Source organism: Schistocerca gregaria, chromosome 1 (genome assembly GCF_023897955.1).
Source record: "Schistocerca gregaria isolate iqSchGreg1 chromosome 1, iqSchGreg1.2, whole genome shotgun sequence".
NCBI classification, from domain to species: Eukaryota; Metazoa; Arthropoda; class Insecta; order Orthoptera; family Acrididae; genus Schistocerca; species Schistocerca gregaria.
The window spans coordinates 186,449,531-186,469,707 of record NC_064920.1 but is presented as its reverse complement, the minus strand read 5'-3'; the positions used below and the strand labels follow the sequence as shown (position 1 = coordinate 186,469,707).

The following is a 20,177-nucleotide window of genomic DNA, read 5'->3' as shown; positions in this document are numbered from 1 at the left end:
AGTTTTGGACGCTCAGGAGAGTGTGCACGGATAGCCGAACTGATTAAGGCTACCGCTCGCGATAAGCGGGAAATCCGGTTTCGAGCTCCAGTCTATCACAAATTTTCATATGTCGCCATTAGATACTAATATAGCTGATGTCGAAGAAATCACAGTCAGTGAACTACACTGAAGATCCAAAGAAATTGGTAAATCTGCCTAATATCGTATACGGCCACCGCTAGCATGCAAAAGTGTCGCAACACGATGTGGCACGGTCTCAACTAATGCCGGAAGTAGTGCTGGAGGAAATTGACTCCATGAATCCTGCAGGGCTGTCCATAAGGGGGTGGAGATCTCTTCTGAACAGTACGTTGCAAGACATCTTAGACATGCTAAACAATGTTCATGTTTGGGGAGTATGGATGCCGGCTGAAGAGTTTAAACTCAGAACAGTTTCTTGGAGCCGCTCTGTAGCAATTCGAGACGTGTGGGGTGTCGTATTGTCCTACTGAAACTGCCCAACTCCGTCGGAATGCACAATGGACATGAATGGATGCAGGTGAGGAGACAGGATGCTTACGTACATGTCACCTGTCAGAGTCGTATCTAGACATATCAGGGGTTCAAAATCACTCCAGCGGTGCACTCCCCACACCATTACAGAGCCTCCACCAGTTTGAACAGTCCTCTGCTACCATGCAGGGTCCATGGATTCATGATGTCGTCTCCAAACCTGTACACGTCCATCCGCTCCACACAACTTGAAACGAGATTCGTCTTACCAGGCAACAAGTTTCCACTCATCAATAGCCCAATGTCGGTGTTGATGGGCCTGGCGAGACGTAAAGCTTTGTGTCATGAGGTCATGAAGAGTACACGAAAGAGATCATGTTTCATTGAATGATTCGCACGCTGACACTTGTTGATGGCCCAACACTGAAATCTGCAGCAATTTGCGGAAGGGTTGCACTTCTATCACGTTCAACTCTCTCTTCAGTGGTTGTTGGTCCCGTTCTTGGAGGCTATTTTTCCGGCCCCAGCAGTGTCGGAGATTTGATGTTTTATCGGATTCCTGATATTAACGGTACACTAGTGAAATGGTTGTACGGGAAAATCCCATTTCATCGCTACCTCGGAGATGCTGTGCCTCATCGCTCGTGCGGCGACTATAACTCGCTTAAATCTTAATAACCTGCCATTGTATCAGCCCAGTAACCGATCTAACAACTGCGCCAGCCAATTGTGGTCTCTTATAGGAGCTGTCGACCGCAGCGCCGTATTGTGCCTGTTTACATATCTCTGTATTTGATTACACATGCCTGTACCAGTTTCTCTGGCGCTTCAGTATAGTTACGAAGTATTAGTGCTGCGGATGTGCTAAACAGCCGTGTAAGTCCACTAAGTGACGCCACATTTCCTGTTCACAGGTCTCACGGGTGCTGCTGCAACCGGGCTACCAGAGAGAGGCTGGAAGTGGGCCAGCCGTGGCGGTGGCGTTGCTGGAGAGGCCGCTGGAGCTGAGCGGCGCCGTACACGCCATCTGCATCGACGGGCCTGCCGGATCCCTTCTGAAGGATGGCCAGACCGGTCTGGTAAGAGGGGGAACGCCTGTTGAGAGTTGCAGAGGCAGTCGCACGGAATTTACTTTTTGGCTTGTTGGGTAGACAATATTGTATACGGAATGTCACTACGTTTGGAGGGCCATACTCAACGACATGCAAAGATCTTAGTAGCCTCACATGACTGGCTCCCAAACAGACATGTTTGAGACGCCCGCTAAACCCGCTGGGCAAAACAGGTGATTGTGGGAAGGGCCAAATAAGGTGTCGGTCAGTTTCACTTCAAAATTGTAATTTATTGTAATTTAATAACACACAGGCGAACCTTTACAACTACGAGTTTCAAAATCCAATTCTTTCACGGCTGAAGGCCTCCAAACAAGGAATCTTAAAAAGCAACAAGATAAATTTCAAGTGTCTGAAGATGTGCAGTTAAAATTGTACATAAAATAATTTGTATACACACAGCTAGGCGGAAAGCCTCAAGGCAAAAGTGGATAGAACAAACATGTACAAGGTGCAATACAAACGGCTGAAGGCCACAATTAAATTTCAAAATTTTTAAATTTATTACCATAATATTTTAAGGCAGAAGGCCACAGTGTTTTCGCTTAAGGGGAAATTTTGAGAATAAGGCTTTAAGCGGCTGAAGGCCCCCAGTTGATTTTCCAAAAATTCAAAAATACCTTAACCTTTAAGTTTTCAATGGCCAAACGCACACTAAATGAAAAAGCAACGCAACGACAATAACTAAATTTAAGAATAAGGTTTTAAGCGGCTGAAGTTCCACAATTGATTTACATAAATTGATTTACATAAAACACAATATTTTTTTCTTTTAAAGCATTGGCTATAATAATTACCAACAGACCATTAAACACCCATGAAAAGGACAGTATAGACAACAGCACTCAGACGCCTCAAGGGTGGGCGGGGGTGGGGGTGGGGGGTCTGTCCTCGAAATATTAACGTTCACTTAGGTGAGACAGGTGGTGGGTCCAACTACACTTGATCCGTCAGTAACCCAACCGAGAGACAGTCACAGACCGACCGACCAAACGACTTGCTTGCCACCAATCGGTACATAAAAACTCAAAGACCAAACTGTTATGGACGTGATTATCCACAATGAAATGTGTATTAAGCTGTCAAAACTACATACCATCTTGGACAGCGACAACAGGTGAGGAAAGGGCGCTCCCTGAATTGACGTCAGTAGCCAGGGCAGGTAAGCAGAACACTAACGGCCACAAGGCAGAAAATTCCGCCGGTGCACTTGAATTGTAGTGAACCAATATAGTTAATTCCACCGCATGGCGGCTCGATTTAACCAGTACAAACACTCGGTGTTGCTCACAGGAAAAGCTCCCCAACAGCGAACCACCGAAACGAACGATACAACATGAACGGACGCGGCTTTGGCACTTAACACACCACTCAACTTTGACGTCCTGGGTCGGTGAACCACGAATCTCGTAGCGATTGGACAGCTCCACACACGCTCCGACACTGCACAGGGACCGCCCGCTGACCCAGCCGACTGCACCGCATGGAGATATCATCCCTGGTCCGCACCAACCGACCGACTGCTCGCAGACCCCCTAGCTGGAAACTATATCCATAAGACCAAAGATGGTACACGGTGCAAATATCGATACACATCGTTGCTGCCACACGTAGAAGGAGGAAGAACCAGGCATAACCGTAACAATGGTGTGAAACCAAACACAGATAGACAGCCAAGTTCAAGAAAACGCATTGCCAGAGTGAGCACAGCTCAATATTGTTCGCTCCACTTGTAGGATCGTACAGTTAAGAGTGCTGAATCCTAGGGTTTAGGCCTTACTGCAGTACATCCAGGACCCTAGGGTTCCATAACCCAGCAGATGTCAACAGCATGTAAATAACAATATATACGGGCTGATGTAATGGAGACTCCATGCAGACTTCGCCACTGGTGGCACCAAAATGGCCGTGCTATTTTATATACTCCAATCATTGGTCCACAAGCGATTTGATTCTCTAATCTTTTATGCTACTCTCAGTGGAAATGAGTATTGCAGAAATATAGTGAAAAAGTCTTGCTTGAGTGTCAGACTCTGTCAAGTTTTAAACGTGTTTTTCACCAATAAAATTGCGAGATGTGAGTTAACGATATGGGGGGTTAGTCCTCTGTTTTTTTACTATGTCTTGTGACATTAAAGTATCTTTCAGAGACATTAAATAGATTGTATTTATGAATTATATGCTAACCTGGGACCTAGAAACGACGGAGAGGCTCCGTCCCCGCCACAGCCGCAGTGGTCCACAACCCCACGTCGACTACCGCAGTCCACGTCACCCCTACGCTGCCCCACACCGAACCAAAGGTTATAATGCGGTTCGCCCCCCGGTGGACCCCCCAGGCAACGTCTCACGCCAGGCGAGTGTAACCCCTATGTTTTGGTGGTAGAGTAATGGTGGTGTACGCGTACGTGGAGAACTTGTTTGCGCAGCAATCGCCGACATAGTGTAGCTGAGGCGGAATAAGGGGAACCAGCCCGCATTCGCCGAGGCAGATGGAAAACCGTCTTAAAAACCATCCACACACTGGCCGGCACACCGGACCTCGACACACGTCTGCCGGGCGGATTCGTGCCGGGGACCAGGCGCTCCTTCCCACTCGGGAAACCCCGTGCGTTAGACCGCTCGGCTAACCGGGCGGGCCATTAAATAGATACTATCAAGTGTCACAGTGTTTCTTAAATTGCTGTTTATTACAGCTCTCGTTCATGAAAAATACTACTCTCACTGAAACATTATCTAACTTGTCTTATCATGTAATGTTCTTTCCCTATATTCTTTTTTATTTAGCAGAACGATATGTTTAGCTGCACTTTATTCGCCTTATGGTACACTGATGAAAATGACTTTCCTTCTTCATCTGAAAATGTTTTGCGCGTTTCTGCAGGTTGCTACTCTCGACTTGCCACGATTTTCCGAGCTCCAGATTCTGAACATGAATGTTCTAAAGAAGAATGAATGTTTAGCTGAACTGTCTGGCAGTTCTTGCTGGACAATGACCACCGCCAACGTTTGTGCCATCGATCGCAAAGGTAAGAATCAGCGAAATATTCGTCGCACTGAAACGATAAATCTCAAATTACGAAGAGAAGAAACTGTATTTTCTTAAACCTTGTATTTTCTTTAACTTTATGGCAACTATCTACGTATATACACTACTGGCCATTAAAATTGCTACACCAAGAAGAAATGCAGATGATAAACGGGTATTCATTGGACAAATATATTATACTAGAACTGACATGTGATTACATTTTCAAGCAATTTGGGTGCATAGATCCAGAGAAATCAGTACCCAAAACAACCACTTCTGGCCGTAATAACGGCCTTCATACGCCTGGGCATTGAGTCAAACAGAGCTTGGATGGCGTATACAGGTACCGGTGCCCATGCAGCTTCAACACGATACCACAGTTCATCAAGGCTAGTGACTGGCGTATTGTGACGAGCCAGTTGCTCGGCCACCATTGACCAGACGTTTTCAATTGGTGAGAGATCTGGAGAATGTGCTTACCAGGGCAGCAGTCGAACATTTTCTGTATCCAGAAAGGCCTGTACAGGACCTCCAAATGCGGTCATGCATTATCCTGCTGAAATGTAAGGTTTCGCAGGGACCAAATGAAGGGTAGAGCCACGGGTCGTCATACATCTAAAATGTAACGTCGACTGTTCAAAGTGCCGTCAATGCGAACAAGAGGTGACCGAGACGTGTAACCAATGGCACCCCATACCATCACGCCGTGTGATACGCCAGTATGGCGACGGCGAATACACGCTTCCAATGTACGTTCACCACGATGTCGCCAAACACTGATGCGACCATCATGAGGCTGCAAACAGAACCTGGATTCATCCGAAAAAATGACGTTTTGCCATTCGTGCACCCAGGTTCGTTGTTGAGTACACCATCCCAGGCGCTCCTGTCTGTGAAGCAGCGTCAAGGATAACCGCAAACATGGTCTCCGAGATGATAGTCCATGCTGCTGCAAACGTCGTCGAACTGTTCGTGCAGATGGTTGTTGTCTTGCAAACGTCGACTGTTCAAAGTGCCGTCAATGCGAACAAGAGGTGACCGAAACGTGTAACCAATGGCACCCCATACCATCACGCCGTGTGATACGCCAGTATGGCGACGACGAATACACGCTTCCAATGTACGTTCACCACGATGTCGCCAAACACTGATGCGACCATCATGAGGCTGCAAACAGAACCTGGATTCATCCGAAAAAATGACGTTTTGCCATTCGTGCACCCAGGTTCGTTGTTGAGTACACCATCCCAGGCGCTCCTGTCTGTGAAGCAGCGTCAAGGATAACCGCAAACATGGTCTCCGAGATGATAGTCCATGCTGCTGCAAACGTCGTCGAACTGTTCGTGCAGATGGTTGTTGTCTTGCAAACGTCCCCATCTGTTGACTCAGGGATCAAAACGTTACAGCTATGAGAATAAGATGCCTGTCATCTCGACTGTTAGTGATTCGAGGCCATTGGGATGCAGCACGGCGTTCCGTATTACCCTCCTGAACCCACCGATTCCATATTCTGCTAACAGTCATTGGATCTCGACCAACGCGAGCAGCAATGTCGCGTTACAATAAACCGCAATCGCGATAGGCTACAATCAGACCTTTATCAAAGTCGGAAACGTGATGGTACGCATTTCTCCTCCTTTCACGAGGCATCACAACAACGTTTCACCAGGCAACGCCGGTCAACTGCTGTTTGTGTATGAGAAATCGGTTGGAATCCTTCCTCATGCCAGCACGTTGTCGCCACCGGCTCTGCAAAGCTAATAATTTGCATATCACAGCATCTTCTTCCTATCGGTTAAATTTCGCGTCTGTAGCACGTCATCTTCGTGGTGTAGCAATTTTAATGGCCAGTAGTATATTATTCGCTTGGCCGTTGGAGCTGATAGGGTAGGAGACATTATTTACCGGATGAAATGCAGTGGAAAGGCATTGACAAATTGGAATCATGTCAAAAATAGTGGTGGCATGGCGGTTACATGCTCATCTTTCTATTCTAGTGACTGCCGATAGCTTCTATCCGAAGATAATCAAAGATTTTCCAGTGGCAGACTCGATAGTCAGCTCCACGCACCACCGGCCACTGCCCAAGAGGTACTGTGCAGCAGCAGCAGCAGCGCCACGGCGGTCCCCTACTTTAAACGAGACACTTGCAGTATCCGGAATTTGGGTTCAATACGCAGTGCGTAACACAGCATTACTAGGCAAGCTCCACATGGTAAGGCATACGAAGTGGTTCCAAAATTTTCGAGAATGTCCCCGTAAAAATCAGAAAACATTTACATTTTTATTTCCACCATGAGCTTCAATATAGTGCAATCGCATCTGTTTGCATCTATTCCGGCGATTTTCTCGTTGTTAGAAGCGCTACTGGAAGCCCGCTGACTGAAGTGTTCAAAATTAGTTGAAATTTCGCTTGAACCTCTTCTACACAGTCAAAACGCTGCCTTCTGAACTCAAGTTTCATTTCAGAAATAGGAAGAAAACTCAAGGGTCTGGGAGCAGACGAGTAGGGTGGGTTGAGGACAACTTTTCTTTTTCTTTTTTTTTTTTTTATGAAGTCCCTCACAATTAGCGGAATGTAAACAAGTACATTTTCATGATGCTACGACTTGTCTTTGTTCTTTCGTCTCTCGCGCCGTTTACGTCTGACATCTTCCTTCCTACCTGCAAAACGTCGCAGTAGAACTTCGCTATGACTGTCTGACCACATACAAGAAATTCAGCGTGGATAATTCCATGAAAGTTAAAAAAATAATTAGCATTGATCTGATGCTGCTGCGAACCTGGCGCACTTTTCTTCCACTCCGAAGATTGTTTTATTTCAATGTCGTAACTACATCCATGATTCATGACCCCAGCCGTTCCCGAACTATTGTTCGCAGATCAGTGCACCCCGTAAGCCGAGGGTCGATAAGAAAATTTGGAAATTTGTCGTAGGTTCCTATGGGACCAAACTACTAAGGTCATCGGTCCCTAGGCTTACACACTACTTAATCTAACTTTAACTAGCTTGCGTTAAGGACAACACACACACCCATTCCCGAGGGACGACTCGAGCCTCCGACGGATAGAGGTGCGCGAACCGTGGCAAGGTGCCATAGGCCACGCGACTACCCCGCACTGCGTGTCAATTAGGTTAACGTTCAAAAGGCGAGGGGCGAACTTGCTGCAGTTCGTCTCGTGTCCAATTCATCAACTAGAAGCTGTTGACACCTCCCACATGAAATTCCAACGATTTCACAAACATCGCGAGTTGTCTGCCTTCTGTCGTTGTGGATCACTTTACGCACTTTCGCGATCGTTTATGGAGTTGTGGATGGTAACGGTCGGCCTGAGTGTTCGTCATCCTCCGTAGACACCCATTCACCTTTAAACTGCTTAAAACATTTATATGTTCTTGCTTGTCACAGAGCTTGCTCACCAAAAGCCTCCCTTAGCAGACAGTGGCTTGTGGCTGTTTTTTGCGGAGCTTAAAACAAAACTTAATGCCGATCCTTTGTTCCTCAAGTCAGCCAATCAAAATTCGCAGACCAGTACAACACAGTATAAAGAAATCAGCGACAAAAGATTGAAACCGATGTACTCGCTATGACACCAATTACCAGACTGGCAGCTGATGGTTGGCTGGTTGGTTGGGGAAGGAGACCAGACAGCGTGGTCATCGGTCTCATCGGATTAGGGAAGGATGGGGAAGGAAGTCGGCCGTGCCCTTTCAGAGGAACCATCCCGGGATTGGCCTGGAGTGATTTAGGGAAATCACGGAAAACCTAAAACAGGATGGCCGGACGCGGGATTGAACCGACGTCCTCCCGAATGCGAGTCCAGTGTCTAACCATTGCGCCACCTCGCTCGGTGTAACTGGCAGCTGAAAGACACAACTAGAGGCGCCTTTCAGCTTAATATTCAAGCGCATCGTACTCACCGTCTGGTATATCCACCCTCCTACCCTCCCCCCCCCCCCCCCCACCCCTTACTCCAATATCACAAACTCAAAATTTGTCCAGTGCTCTCGCTTCTCAGACCCAAAGCATCATAATTTCGGTCTCCCAGCTCCTTTTTGCTAATACCTATTGGAGACTGTTGGAGCCTGTTACGTGGAGAGTATAAGGCATCGTCCCTGGAACCTTTCCAGACACGTCATTTCTTCCGATTAATGATATACGTGAAGGGAAAGTTTTGTTAATCAGAGCAGAATTTATGACAAGTATTCGAATTCACTGTTCGTGTACAAGGGGCACTCAAATGAAAACGAGACAAATGAAGAAAAGTAAACATACTTTTGTTTCAAAAGTAAATGCCATAACCACTGCTGGCCGCTGTGGCCGAGCGGTTGTAGGCGCTTCAGTCCGGAACCGCGCTACTGCTACGGTCGCAGTTTCGAATCCTGCCTCGGGCATGGATGTGTGTGATGTCCTTAGGGTAGCTAGGTTTAAGTAGTTCTAAGTCTATGGGACTGATGACCTCAGATATTAAGTCCCATAGTGCTTAGAGCCATTTGATCCATAACCATTAATTCATTTGTCCCCCTGTGAGACAAGGCGACCAATGCGTACAGAACCATGATTATACCCAGTCGTGCACCTCTTTGTCCGAAGCAACTCGGCGGCCACAGATGTCTTTTTTCAGGGTTCCAAAATAAGGAAATCGCATGGATGAAGATCGGGGCTGAACAGGGGATATGTAAGGACTTCCCACAGAAACTTCTGTAGCGTAGTCGAATCAACCTTGGCCTTCTCCTACGTCCACTTATGTTTGAAATCAGGAACCACGCTGCCAGGTGTGGTTGTATTTGATTCAGTCACTCAGAACATCTATATCCTTCGCTGAAACGAAGTATTCTGGCTATCTGTCCTTTATTGCCTATTGCTCGACTACCAAACAGTGGATTTATGGCTTTTATCCCATAATGCCACTTTCCAGTACTTCCAGCACTAAACATAATCCTAAAATCATTCGATTGTCACTGAGCCTGCAGATGACAGGTAAATAGGTTCCACAACAATCAGGAAGTTTACACCTCATGGCCAATATGCAAAACGAGTATGTTTTGAACACAATATCATCTCCAACACACTGATTTCCATAAATGAAGGACAAATCGGAAAATAAAAGATCAAAGACCAATTTGTTGACTGTGATGGAAGTTGGACCAGGTTGAAGGGAAAGTAGAAAGATCTGGGCCTAACGTCCCTTCGAGGACATGGTCATTAGAGCCGGAGCACATCCTCAGATTGGGCTGGGGATGAGGTGGAAAATCCTTTTCAAATGAAACCATCCCGCCTTTAGTCTTGAGCAACTTGAGAAAACCTAAATCTGGATGGCCAAACGTAATTTTAAACGTCCGTCTTCCCGAATTTGAGTCCAGACGAGCAATGGATGGTCACCCTGGAAAAGCGCAACTGTCCAAAAGAAACAGTAAGGCGCATACAAAAATCAATGACGCGAGATAAAACGCAGAGCCAGGGGACGGTTCTGGAAAGGGGGAGGGCGGTTTGTCAGAGTTTATTGCTGTCGCTCTTTGCTCCCAAACAGGTCTCCCTCCCACCCTTAGCCTCTGGTTCAAGCCTTCTACTCGGGTCCCTATATATACAATAAAATTATTCTGCTGAAAATGTGTAAATATTTATTCATACGTACTGCTGTATTATGATTCTCGTAATTTACGTGACTCATGACTTCCGAAAATTCTCGAAAATATACTTTTATTCACATACACATAAACTGATCTTTAGTATGAAGATTCCTATTGCCAAAATCTTCTTCAGGTATCAAATTATTAACTTTCGTTTATAATATGAAGCGCTTGTACCATCCCTCGGGCATGGGTGTGTGTGTTGTCCTTTGCATAAGTTAGTTTAAGTTAGGTTAAGCAGTGTGTAAGGTTAGGGACCGATGAACTCAGCAGTTTGGTCCCATAATACCTTACCACGAATTTACAAAAATTTATACTTATTGCAGCGTTTCATAAAACAAAAATCATCCTCAATCACTGCCATCGACAGTAAAATGTTTCTTGCATTTCACTTTTGATACAGGATAGTTTTGTTTTATGTAAGGCCGCAGTAAGAACATTGTTATTTAGGCTGCTGTAAATACAATGCTTGCCGTTAAAGTTCCAACACCAGGGAGTATAGCAAATAATGAAATTATTCTTGCAGCACATATACAGTGCAGTAGGAAGGATACTTGATTTAACTTGTAGGTGTTTTGGGTGACAGATACCGGTACGGCATTCCTTGATGCTTCAAGTATGTGCCAGATTTCATCTATCATAGTGGCTGGCATGTGCTGTCGTTCCCGTCTGTCGGAAACCCATGACCAGATGTTTTCATTCTGGAAGAAGTGCTCCCCAGGGCAGCAGACGAATACACTCTGTATCAAGGTAGGCCAGGACAGAACAGGTGACACGCAGTCTTGCGTTATCCTGTTGAAAGATAACGTCACTGAGGCCTTGAAGACAGGGTATAACCACAAAGCTTAACACTTTAGAGGTCGCAGAACGGTAAACGGCAGTTTGGAGAGGTCATTATCCAGCCAGTGTCGAACTGCGAATGTGCTGCTTGGAGTTTCTTCTTCTTCTTACCCTAGCCATAACACAAACAACCAGATTTATGAATGAGAAACCTGCTACGTAATCTTTTTTTATAAACGGGAAGTAGATTACTCCTACCTACTCTGTGTAGCTTTGCTGAAACGTTACTTCGTTGCGTACCCCAGCATTTAGTGCACTTTGCGCCAATTTGACCTCTGTTGCATCTCGCCGTCATGACGCTGCAATTTCAATGGCCATTTTATGAGCAATTTCAATGGCCATTTTATGAAACGTAAAGATATCAGTTGAACGAAACCAGTAGGTAATAAAACTTTATTTTCATCGAATCTTGGATGTTCTGAAATGAGTCTCTTCATATATGTACGATCTGTGGGGCACTACGTGCGCAACGCGTACAAATAGAAAGGAAAAAAAATAAAATAAAAGACATGCGCACCACGAATGGGACGGGAATCGGTATATGTGATGTACATTTGTAGAGAAACAAACTATTACAATGTAGGAAAATTGGATGATTTATTCAAGAGAAAGAGCTTTCCAAACTGACCCAGCCTCTGGCCCTTACGCAAGCAGTTATTCCGTTTGGCATTGATTGACGGAGTTGTTGGGTGGTCTACCGAGATAGTTTGAGAGACCTGCCTTTAATCTTCCAGAAGGTCTCAATTGGAAGAGATTGGGTTCCCTTGCTGGTCAAGGTAGGGTTTGGTAAGCACAAGACGAGCAGTAGAAATTGTGACGTATCGAGCTGAAATGTAAGCTCAGGGTGACTTCCATGGATGGCAACAAAACTGGACGTAGAAAATTCTTTATGTACCGTTATGCTGTAAGGGTGCCGGCGGATGACAACCAAGGGGTTATGTTATGAAAAGAAGTGGCACCACAGACCATGATTCCTGGTCCTTTGGTTGTCATCCATGGCACCCTTACTGCATAGCCGTACGTCGAGGATTTTCTGTGCGCCGTTTTATTGCCCTAAATGGAAGCCATCCTGGTCTTAAATTTCAACAAGATAATGTCCGCCAACACCGGCAATAGTTTCTACTGCTTGTCTTCGTGCTTGCCAAACCCTACCTTCGTCAGCAAGGTCACCAGATCTCTCCCCAATTGCGAAAATGGGAAGATCGTGGGCAGTGGCTTCCAAACATCTCAAGAATTTGACGATCTAACGCTCCAATTGGACAGAATTTGGCACGATATCCCTCAGGAGAACATCAAACAAGTCTATCAATCAATTCCAAGGTGAATAACTGCTTGGACAAGGACAGGTGTGGACCAAAACGTTATTTGCTTGCTTAATTTGTGAAGCTATTTGTCTTGAATAAATCATCCATTTTTTTGCCTGTACATGCTGAGTCGTAGTTGTGTCCGGTTCTTCGAAAAGCGCGCCAGGCGGAGTGCTTTCGCTTCGCGTCTAGTGTTTGCATTGGCGCTTACGGTTTGGCGCGCTGTTGGGATCGCGTACAGTAGCGTGACGATCGAGGAGTACGTACTGAGCGTTTATCGAGAGAGGTGGTGGCGTGAGTGGGGTCCTGCTGTTGGGGGTCGTCAACTGCTCACCACGCGCTTTGACCGAACTCTTGGCTGCCAGGGGCTAAGTCTGCCGTACCCGCATGTACGTGACTTATGAAGCTTAGAAGCCGTGGTGCAGGAGATCAGGGCGTGGGATCGTATGTCTTCTTATCGGCCGTTGAAACCACAGGCAGCGGTTGGTTCTGACGAGCATCTGGTAGTGCGGCGAGTTCCCGGCGCTGGGGTGGAGTGTAAGGAGTACTGTTTTTATGTAACAGAGTTGGTTTTCAAGTTCTAGTGAAGTGTATGAGTTTCTTCCGCAGTGGTTTTGTTGGGGTCGTCCCACCACAGCTTTCGTTTGCTTGTCCGCGGGAATGTGGTAATTGCTTCTTGGTCGGGCCGCTTTCATTCACACCTCGATTGGGTGATTTAGGGTCGGTGTCGCGGGTCTCTGTGGTTCGAAGTATGTGCAGGCACCGCCTTAGCTACATCTTCTGCCGGCCGCGGTGGTCTCGCGGTTAAGGCGCTCAGTCCGGAACCGTGTGACTGCTACGGTCGCAGGTTCGAATCCTGCCTCGGGCATGGATGTGTGTGATGTTCTTAGGTTAGTTAGGTTTAAGTAGTTCTAAGTTCTAGGGGACTGATGACAATAGATGTTAAGTCCCATAGTGCTCAGAGCCATTTGAACCATTTTTTTACATCTTCTGGTTCTGAGTAACTCGGGGACGTGACGACTTATAATGGAAGTTTTGCGACTGATCTGCTATGGCCCTGTAGACCACCAGTAACTATTCCACCTATTGTGATTTGGGCCCCTTTACACGTGTCACTCCCGTACCGAGCTAAGGATTTTTTTTTTAGTAAGTTATGTAACTGGCGAGAGACAACTATTTTTGCTTAGTACAAGCTAGCTACTTAAAGATTTTTTTTTTTGGAATTGTTCCCATATTGATATAACAAGTTTAAAATCTTCTTATTGTTAACGTCAAACCTCACAATATCCTTTACATAGAGCTATTTGTAAAAGGTTTTTTAACTGTTGTCTTATATATAAAATTAAAATCTCATTATTGGCAAGTTGTTAATGTCATGCCTGGTAATATCCTTTTCATAATGAAAATTGTCAAGCTATTTGAAATTGTTTTGAAATTACTTTTTTTTGAAGAAAGGCCAGACTTATAAATTTATTACTGAGAAAGCCTTTTAAAATAAAAGATAGCCTTATCAATGTGTTTTTTCACCAGCACCTCCTGGCCCCTACTTCCACGACAACGTTTTTGGAATAACATGTATACTTAAGTTGTTGTTTGTGAATAGCCCTAATTGACAGTTCATATGCACATCACCTCTGCCTGTTTCCATCCCATTCACATAATTCCTTGTTGGTGCGTCGTTTCTTTGTCTTAGAGTGTATATGAAATTGATATGTTATAAGTAAATGTGTTTTGTACTGTTTCTGATTTACGTTTGCGTGATTGTTTCTTCCGTTTTTGAGAGAACTATAATAGAATATATGTTGCAACGCTCATGATTCAGGAAACTCGAACCAGACTAGGAGCAAGGAGTGTGATACGGTAATATACACTCCTGGAAATTGAAATAAGAACACCAAGAATTCATTGTTCCAGGAAGGGGAAACTTTATTGACACATTCCTGGGGTCAGATACATCACATGATCACACTGACAGAACCACAGGCACATAGACACAGGCAACAGAGCATGCACAATGTCGGCACAAGTACAGTGTATATCCACCTTTCGCAGCAATGCAGGCTGCTATTCTCACATGGAGACGATCGTAGAGATGCTGGATGTAGTCCTGTGGAACGGCTTGCCATACCATTTCCACCTGGTGCCTCAGTTGGGCCAGCGTTCGTGCTGGACGTGCAGACCGCGTGAGACGACGCTTCATCCAGTCCCAAACATGCTCAATGGGGGACAGATCCGGAGATCTTGCTGGCCAGGGTAGTTGACTTACACCTTCTAGAGCACGTTGGGTGGCACGGGATACATGCGGATGTGCATTGTCCTGTTGGAACAGCAAGTTCCCTTGCCGGTCTAGGAATAGTAGAACGATGGGTTCGATGACGGTTTGGATGTACCGTGCACTATTCAGTGTCCCCCCGACGATCACCAGAGGTGTACGGCCAGTGTCGGAGGTCGCTCCCCACACCATGATGCCGGGTGTTGGCCCTGTGTGCCTCGTTCGTATGCAGTCCTGATTGTGGCGCTCACCTGCACGGCGCCAAACACGCATACAACCATCATTGGCACCAAGGCAGAAGCGACTCTCATCGCTGAAGACGACACGTCTCCATTCGTCCCTCCATTCACGCCTGTCGCGACACCACTGGAGGCGGGCTGCACGATGTTGAGGCGTGAGCGGAAGACGGCCAAACGGTGTGCGGGACCGTAGCCCAGCTTCATCGAGACGGTTGCGAATGGTCCTCGCCGATACCCCAGGAGCAACAGTGTCCCTAATTTGCTGAGAAGTGGCGGTGCGGTCCCCTACGGCACTGCGTAGGATCCTACGGTCTTGGCGTGCATCCTTGCGTCGCTGCGGTCCGGTCCCAGGTCGACGGGCACGTGCACCTTCCGCCGACCACTGGCGACAACATCGATGTACTGTGGAGACCTCACGCCCCACGTGTTGAGCAATTCGGCGGTACGTCCACCCGGCCTCCCGCATGCCCACTATACGCCCTCGCTCAAAGTTCGTCAACTGCACATACGGTTCACGTCCACGCTGTCGTGGCATGCTACCAGTGTTAAAGACTGCGATGGAGCTCCGTATGCCACGGCAAACTGGCTGACACTGACGGCGGCGGTGCACAAATGCTGCGCAGCTAGCGCCATTCGACGGCCAACACCGCGGTTCCTGGTGTGTCCGCTGTGCCGTGCGTGTGATCATTGCTTGTACAGCCCTCTCGCAGTGTCCGGAGCATGTATGGTGGGTCTGACACACCGGTGTCAATGTGTTCTTTTTTCCATTTCCAGGAGTGTACAACAGTGGTTAGACCTTGGGTGGGTTGGTCATCGGGTTTGTGCGTTGGTCACACATCGGCCAAAGGAGTTTTCTTCACAAGTTGAAACCACTTCATGTTCACCTACACATGGCTGCGCTGCAAAGTGACTGGCAGAGCGTTCATCGAACTACCTCCGCAACAATTCTCTTTATTCCACGCTCGAAGAACACGCGGAAAAAAACAAGTACCTATATCTTTCCGTGGGAGCTCTCATGCCCCTTATTTTATTATGATGATCGTTTCTCCCTATGTAGCTCGGCGTCAACAAAATATTTTCGCATTCGGAGGAGAAAGCTGATGACTGATATTTCTTGAGAAGATCCCGCCGCAACGAGAAACGGCTTTGTTTTAGTGATGTCCACCCCAAATTCTGTGTCATGTCCATGACACTGTCTTCTCTATTTCTTGATAATACAAAACGTGCTGCCCTTCTTTGAACTTCCTCGACGTACTCCGTTAATTATATCTGGTAAGGATCCCATACCACGCAGCAGTACTCCAAAAGAGGACGGCTAAGCGTAGTGTATGCAGTCTCTTTAGTAGTTCTGTTGCATCTTCTAACTGTTCTGCAAATGAAACGCTATCTTTGGTTTACCTTCCCCGCAACATTTTCTGTGTGTTCTTTCCAATTTAAGTTGTTCGTAATGACGAATCTTCACACTACGCAGATATCTTATCTAAATCGTTTTGCAATTGGTTTTCATCTTCTGATGACTTTACTAGACGATAAACGACGGAATCCTCTGCAAACGACCTAAGACGGCTGCTTAGATTGTCTCCTAAATCGTTATGTAGATCAGAAACAGCAGAGGGCCTATAACATTGCCTTGGGAAACGCCAGAACCACTTCTGTTTTACTCGATGACGTTCCATCCATTATTACGAATTGTGACCTCTCTAACGGGAAATCAAGAAACCAGTCGCATAACTGAGACGATATTCCATAAGCAAGCAATTTGATTACAAGTCGCTTATGAGGTACAGTGTCAAAAGCCTTGTGGAATACTAGAAATACGGCATCAATTTGAAATCCTTTGTCGAAAGCACTCAACACTTCGTGTTAGTAAAGAGGTAGTTGTTTTTCACAATAGCTATGTTTCTAAATCGTGTTGCCACATGTCAGTAGACCGCCTTCTTTGAGGTAATTCATAATATTCAAACACAATATGTGTCCCACACAATCGTGCCACATATCAACGTTAACGATATAGGCCTGTAATTTAGTGGATTACTCCTAACGCCTTTTAGAATATTGGTGTGACTTATGCAACTTTTCAGTCTTTGGGGACGGATCTCTCGTCGAGCACGCGGTTGTGTATGATTGTTAAGTGTAGGGCTGTTGCATCAGCATATTCTGAAGTGAACCTAACTGGTATACAATCTGGACCGGAAGACTTGTTTGTACTGAGTGATTTAAGTTGCTTCACTAATCCGAGAGTGTCTACTTCTAAGTTACCCATGCTGGCAGCTGTTCTTGATATCTCAGTATGTAATCGCATCCTGTGATGTTTACCATTTACAAAATTTACTCGCCTCTGGTTATAGAAACGTTTCGTGGACTGAAAACTTGATGCCAGTCGTCTATGAGAATACTTTTAAAGAATGAGGCCGCACCATGGGTGTCTGTTGCATTACATGCGGGGCTCACGCTGTGTTGTTCTAAGGTCAGGGTAAAAACTTGAAACTCCGCTCCGTGTGATGTTAGTGATATCAAACTTCTTAAAATACTAGTAAATTAGAAACAAAAGTATTTATGAAACTTCCTGGCAGATTAAAACTGTGTGCCCGACCGAGACTCGAACTCGGGACCTTTGCCTTTCGCGGGCAAGTGCTCTACCAACTGAGCTACCGAAGCACGACTCACGCCCGGTACTGAGTACTGTGAGTTGCGGGCGTGAGTCGTGCTTGGGTAGCTCAGTTGGTAGAGCACTTGCCCGCGAAAGGCAAAGGTCCCGAGTTCGAGTCTCGGTCGGGCACACAGTTTCAATCTGCCAGGAAGTTTCATATCAGCGCACACTCCGTTGCAGCGTGAAAATCTCATTCTGGAAAAGTATTTATGTTTAGTCCTAGTGAAAATAGGGTGTTACGAAAAGTCCAGTAATTGGTGAGATGATTATATTCCGTGTGTTGTCTGTAACTTGAAGTGACTTCAGCACTAGCTCACAGTTGCAGAAGGCCTTTGTTCGGGAAACGTGGGAGCGGGACTGGTAGTCCGCGGCCCTGGGGGTGCCTGGCTGCTGAAGGGCGTCGCCAGCTCTCGCCAGCTGTGCGGCCCGAACCACCACTGCTCCAAGGCGACGGTATTCTTCACGGGGGTTGGCGACAGTCGTGACTGGCTCTGGAAGACAGTGCAAGCAACCATTCCGTACCACCTTGCGTAAACCTGGTACTCTCATAAATACACCATAGCACAATATTTTATTGTAATTTTCACCCACATGCTTAAACGGAGCCAGATTAAAGTGAACAGGATCCGTTGTACACTGTTTATTGCAAAAAAAATATTGTTGTCATTATTTGTCACACTCTATGTGCCTATTTATAACCAATTAAGAAGAAAGTCTCATTCAATTCTGAGCTCACAACCGCTGATGTCCTATTACTCCAGATTTCTCACTTTTTTGCGTTAAAGAGAGCTATCTGGTCCTCATTCATTCATTCATCGTTCACCATCGATCCCATCAAAAAGGAGAATCTTCAGGAATGCGTAACGAGTCAACATATACATTACCAAAAGAAGGAAAAACGTAATATGTACACTGTATCAACACTTATCAATATACCATTTTATACTGTCTGTGCTTATGCCCGATGAATTTAAACGGTAACTTTGCTGGAAAGCCACTATTTATGGGGAAAAAATGCTGCTTACATAGTTACAGAAGGTATCAGCTGTTTTCCTTCTACTACTAGCTTAGTATTTATATAAAAATACCGATATTTATCAAAGAAAATCCTGACCTTTACATTTAACAATGGAGGCCTCTTTACAGTATACAGCTACCTATTAAGCATCATTACGATAAACATTGCTATATGTTGTACAGCCACCAGGATTTAAATCTTTGAATCAAAAGAATTAAATAATTTGTAGAAAACTGCTACTGAGGTATGTTTTAATTTTTATTAAATTGGTAAGATTTACTAATTTCCTACTTTATGTAGGATGGGAACTTTTAGAAGATCTTTCCCCTAGAGCATGTTTGCCAACCTTTTAGTACCTTTGAACCATGTAGGGCAACCCATTATATCCTGTGGCCTGCATACGTTTCTAACTTAATAATGTAAACTTCATTAATAAAGAAAACAGTTAAAATTTGAAGAATATTTTTGGTCAGCTAGAATGGGTAGCTCTGAGGGATGAAGTAGTGAAGGCAGCAGAGGATAAAGTAGGTAAAAAGACGAGGGCTGCTAGAAATCCTTGGGTAACAGAAGAAATATTGAATTTAATTGATGAAAGGAGAAAATATAAAAATGCAGTAAATGAAGCGGGCAAAAAGGAATACAAACGTCTCAAAAATGAGATCGAGAGGAAGTGCAAAATGGCTAAACAGGGATGGCTAGAGGATAAATGTAAGGATGTAGAGGCTTATCTCACTAGGGGTAAGATAGATACTGCCTACAGGAAAATTAAAGAGACCTTTGGAGAGAAGAGAACCACGTGTATGAATATCAAGAGCTCAGGTGGCAACCCAGTTCTAAGCAAAGAAGGGAAGGCAGAAAGGTGGAAGGAGTATATAGAAGGTTTATACAAGGGTGATGTACTTGAGGACAATATTATGGAAATGGAAGAGGATGTAGATGAAGACGAAATGGGTGATACGATATTGCGTGAAGAGTTTGACAGAGCACTGAAAGACCTGAGTCGGAACAAGGCCCCCGGAGTAGACAACATTCCATTAGAACTACTGACGGCCTTGGGAGAGCCAGTCATGACAAAACTCTACCAGCTGGTGAGCAAGATGTATGAGACAGGCCAAATACCCTCAGACTTCAAGAAGAATATAATAATTCCAATCCCAAAGAAAGCAGGTGCTGACAGATGTGAAAATTACCGAACTATCAGTTTAATAAGTCACAGCTGCAAAATACTAACGCGAATTCTTTACAGACGAATGGAAAAACTGATAGATGCGGACCTCGGGGAGGATCAGTTTGGATTCCGTCGAAATGTTGGAACACGTGAGGCAATACTGACCTTACGACTTATCTTAGAAGAAAGATTAAGAAAAGGCAAACCTACGTTTCTAGCATTTGTAGACTTAGAGAAAGCTTTTGACAATGTTGACTGGAATACTCTTTTTCAAATTCTAAAGGTGGCAGGGGTAAAATACAGGGAGCGAAAGGCTATTTACAATTTGTACAGAAACCAGATGGTAGTCATAAGAGTCGAGGGGCATGAAAGGGAAGCAGTGGTTGGGAAAGGAGTGAGACAGGGTTGTAGCCTCT

At 45.5% G+C, this 20,177-nt stretch overlaps 1 protein-coding gene across 3 annotated transcripts in view; it reads left to right on the top strand.

Moving 5' to 3' along the window:
• Positions 1-18,881, top strand: part of LOC126336406 (serine protease 53-like) — a 182,217-nt gene extending 163,336 nt beyond the window's left edge. For 2 of the 3 annotated variants that reach the window (XM_050000108.1, XM_050000101.1), the window contains 3 exons: positions 1,410-1,574; positions 4,492-4,636; positions 17,895-18,881. In XM_050000108.1, coding sequence (XP_049856065.1) covers positions 1,410-1,574; positions 4,492-4,636; positions 17,895-18,109 — 525 coding nt within the window. In that variant the 3' untranslated portion in view covers positions 18,110-18,881. Of the gene's footprint in view, positions 1-1,409; positions 1,575-4,491; positions 4,637-17,894 lie in introns of those variants that run through there. The other variant, XM_050000113.1, reaches the window with a different exon arrangement.
• Positions 18,882-20,177: the final 1,296 nt, after the last annotated feature.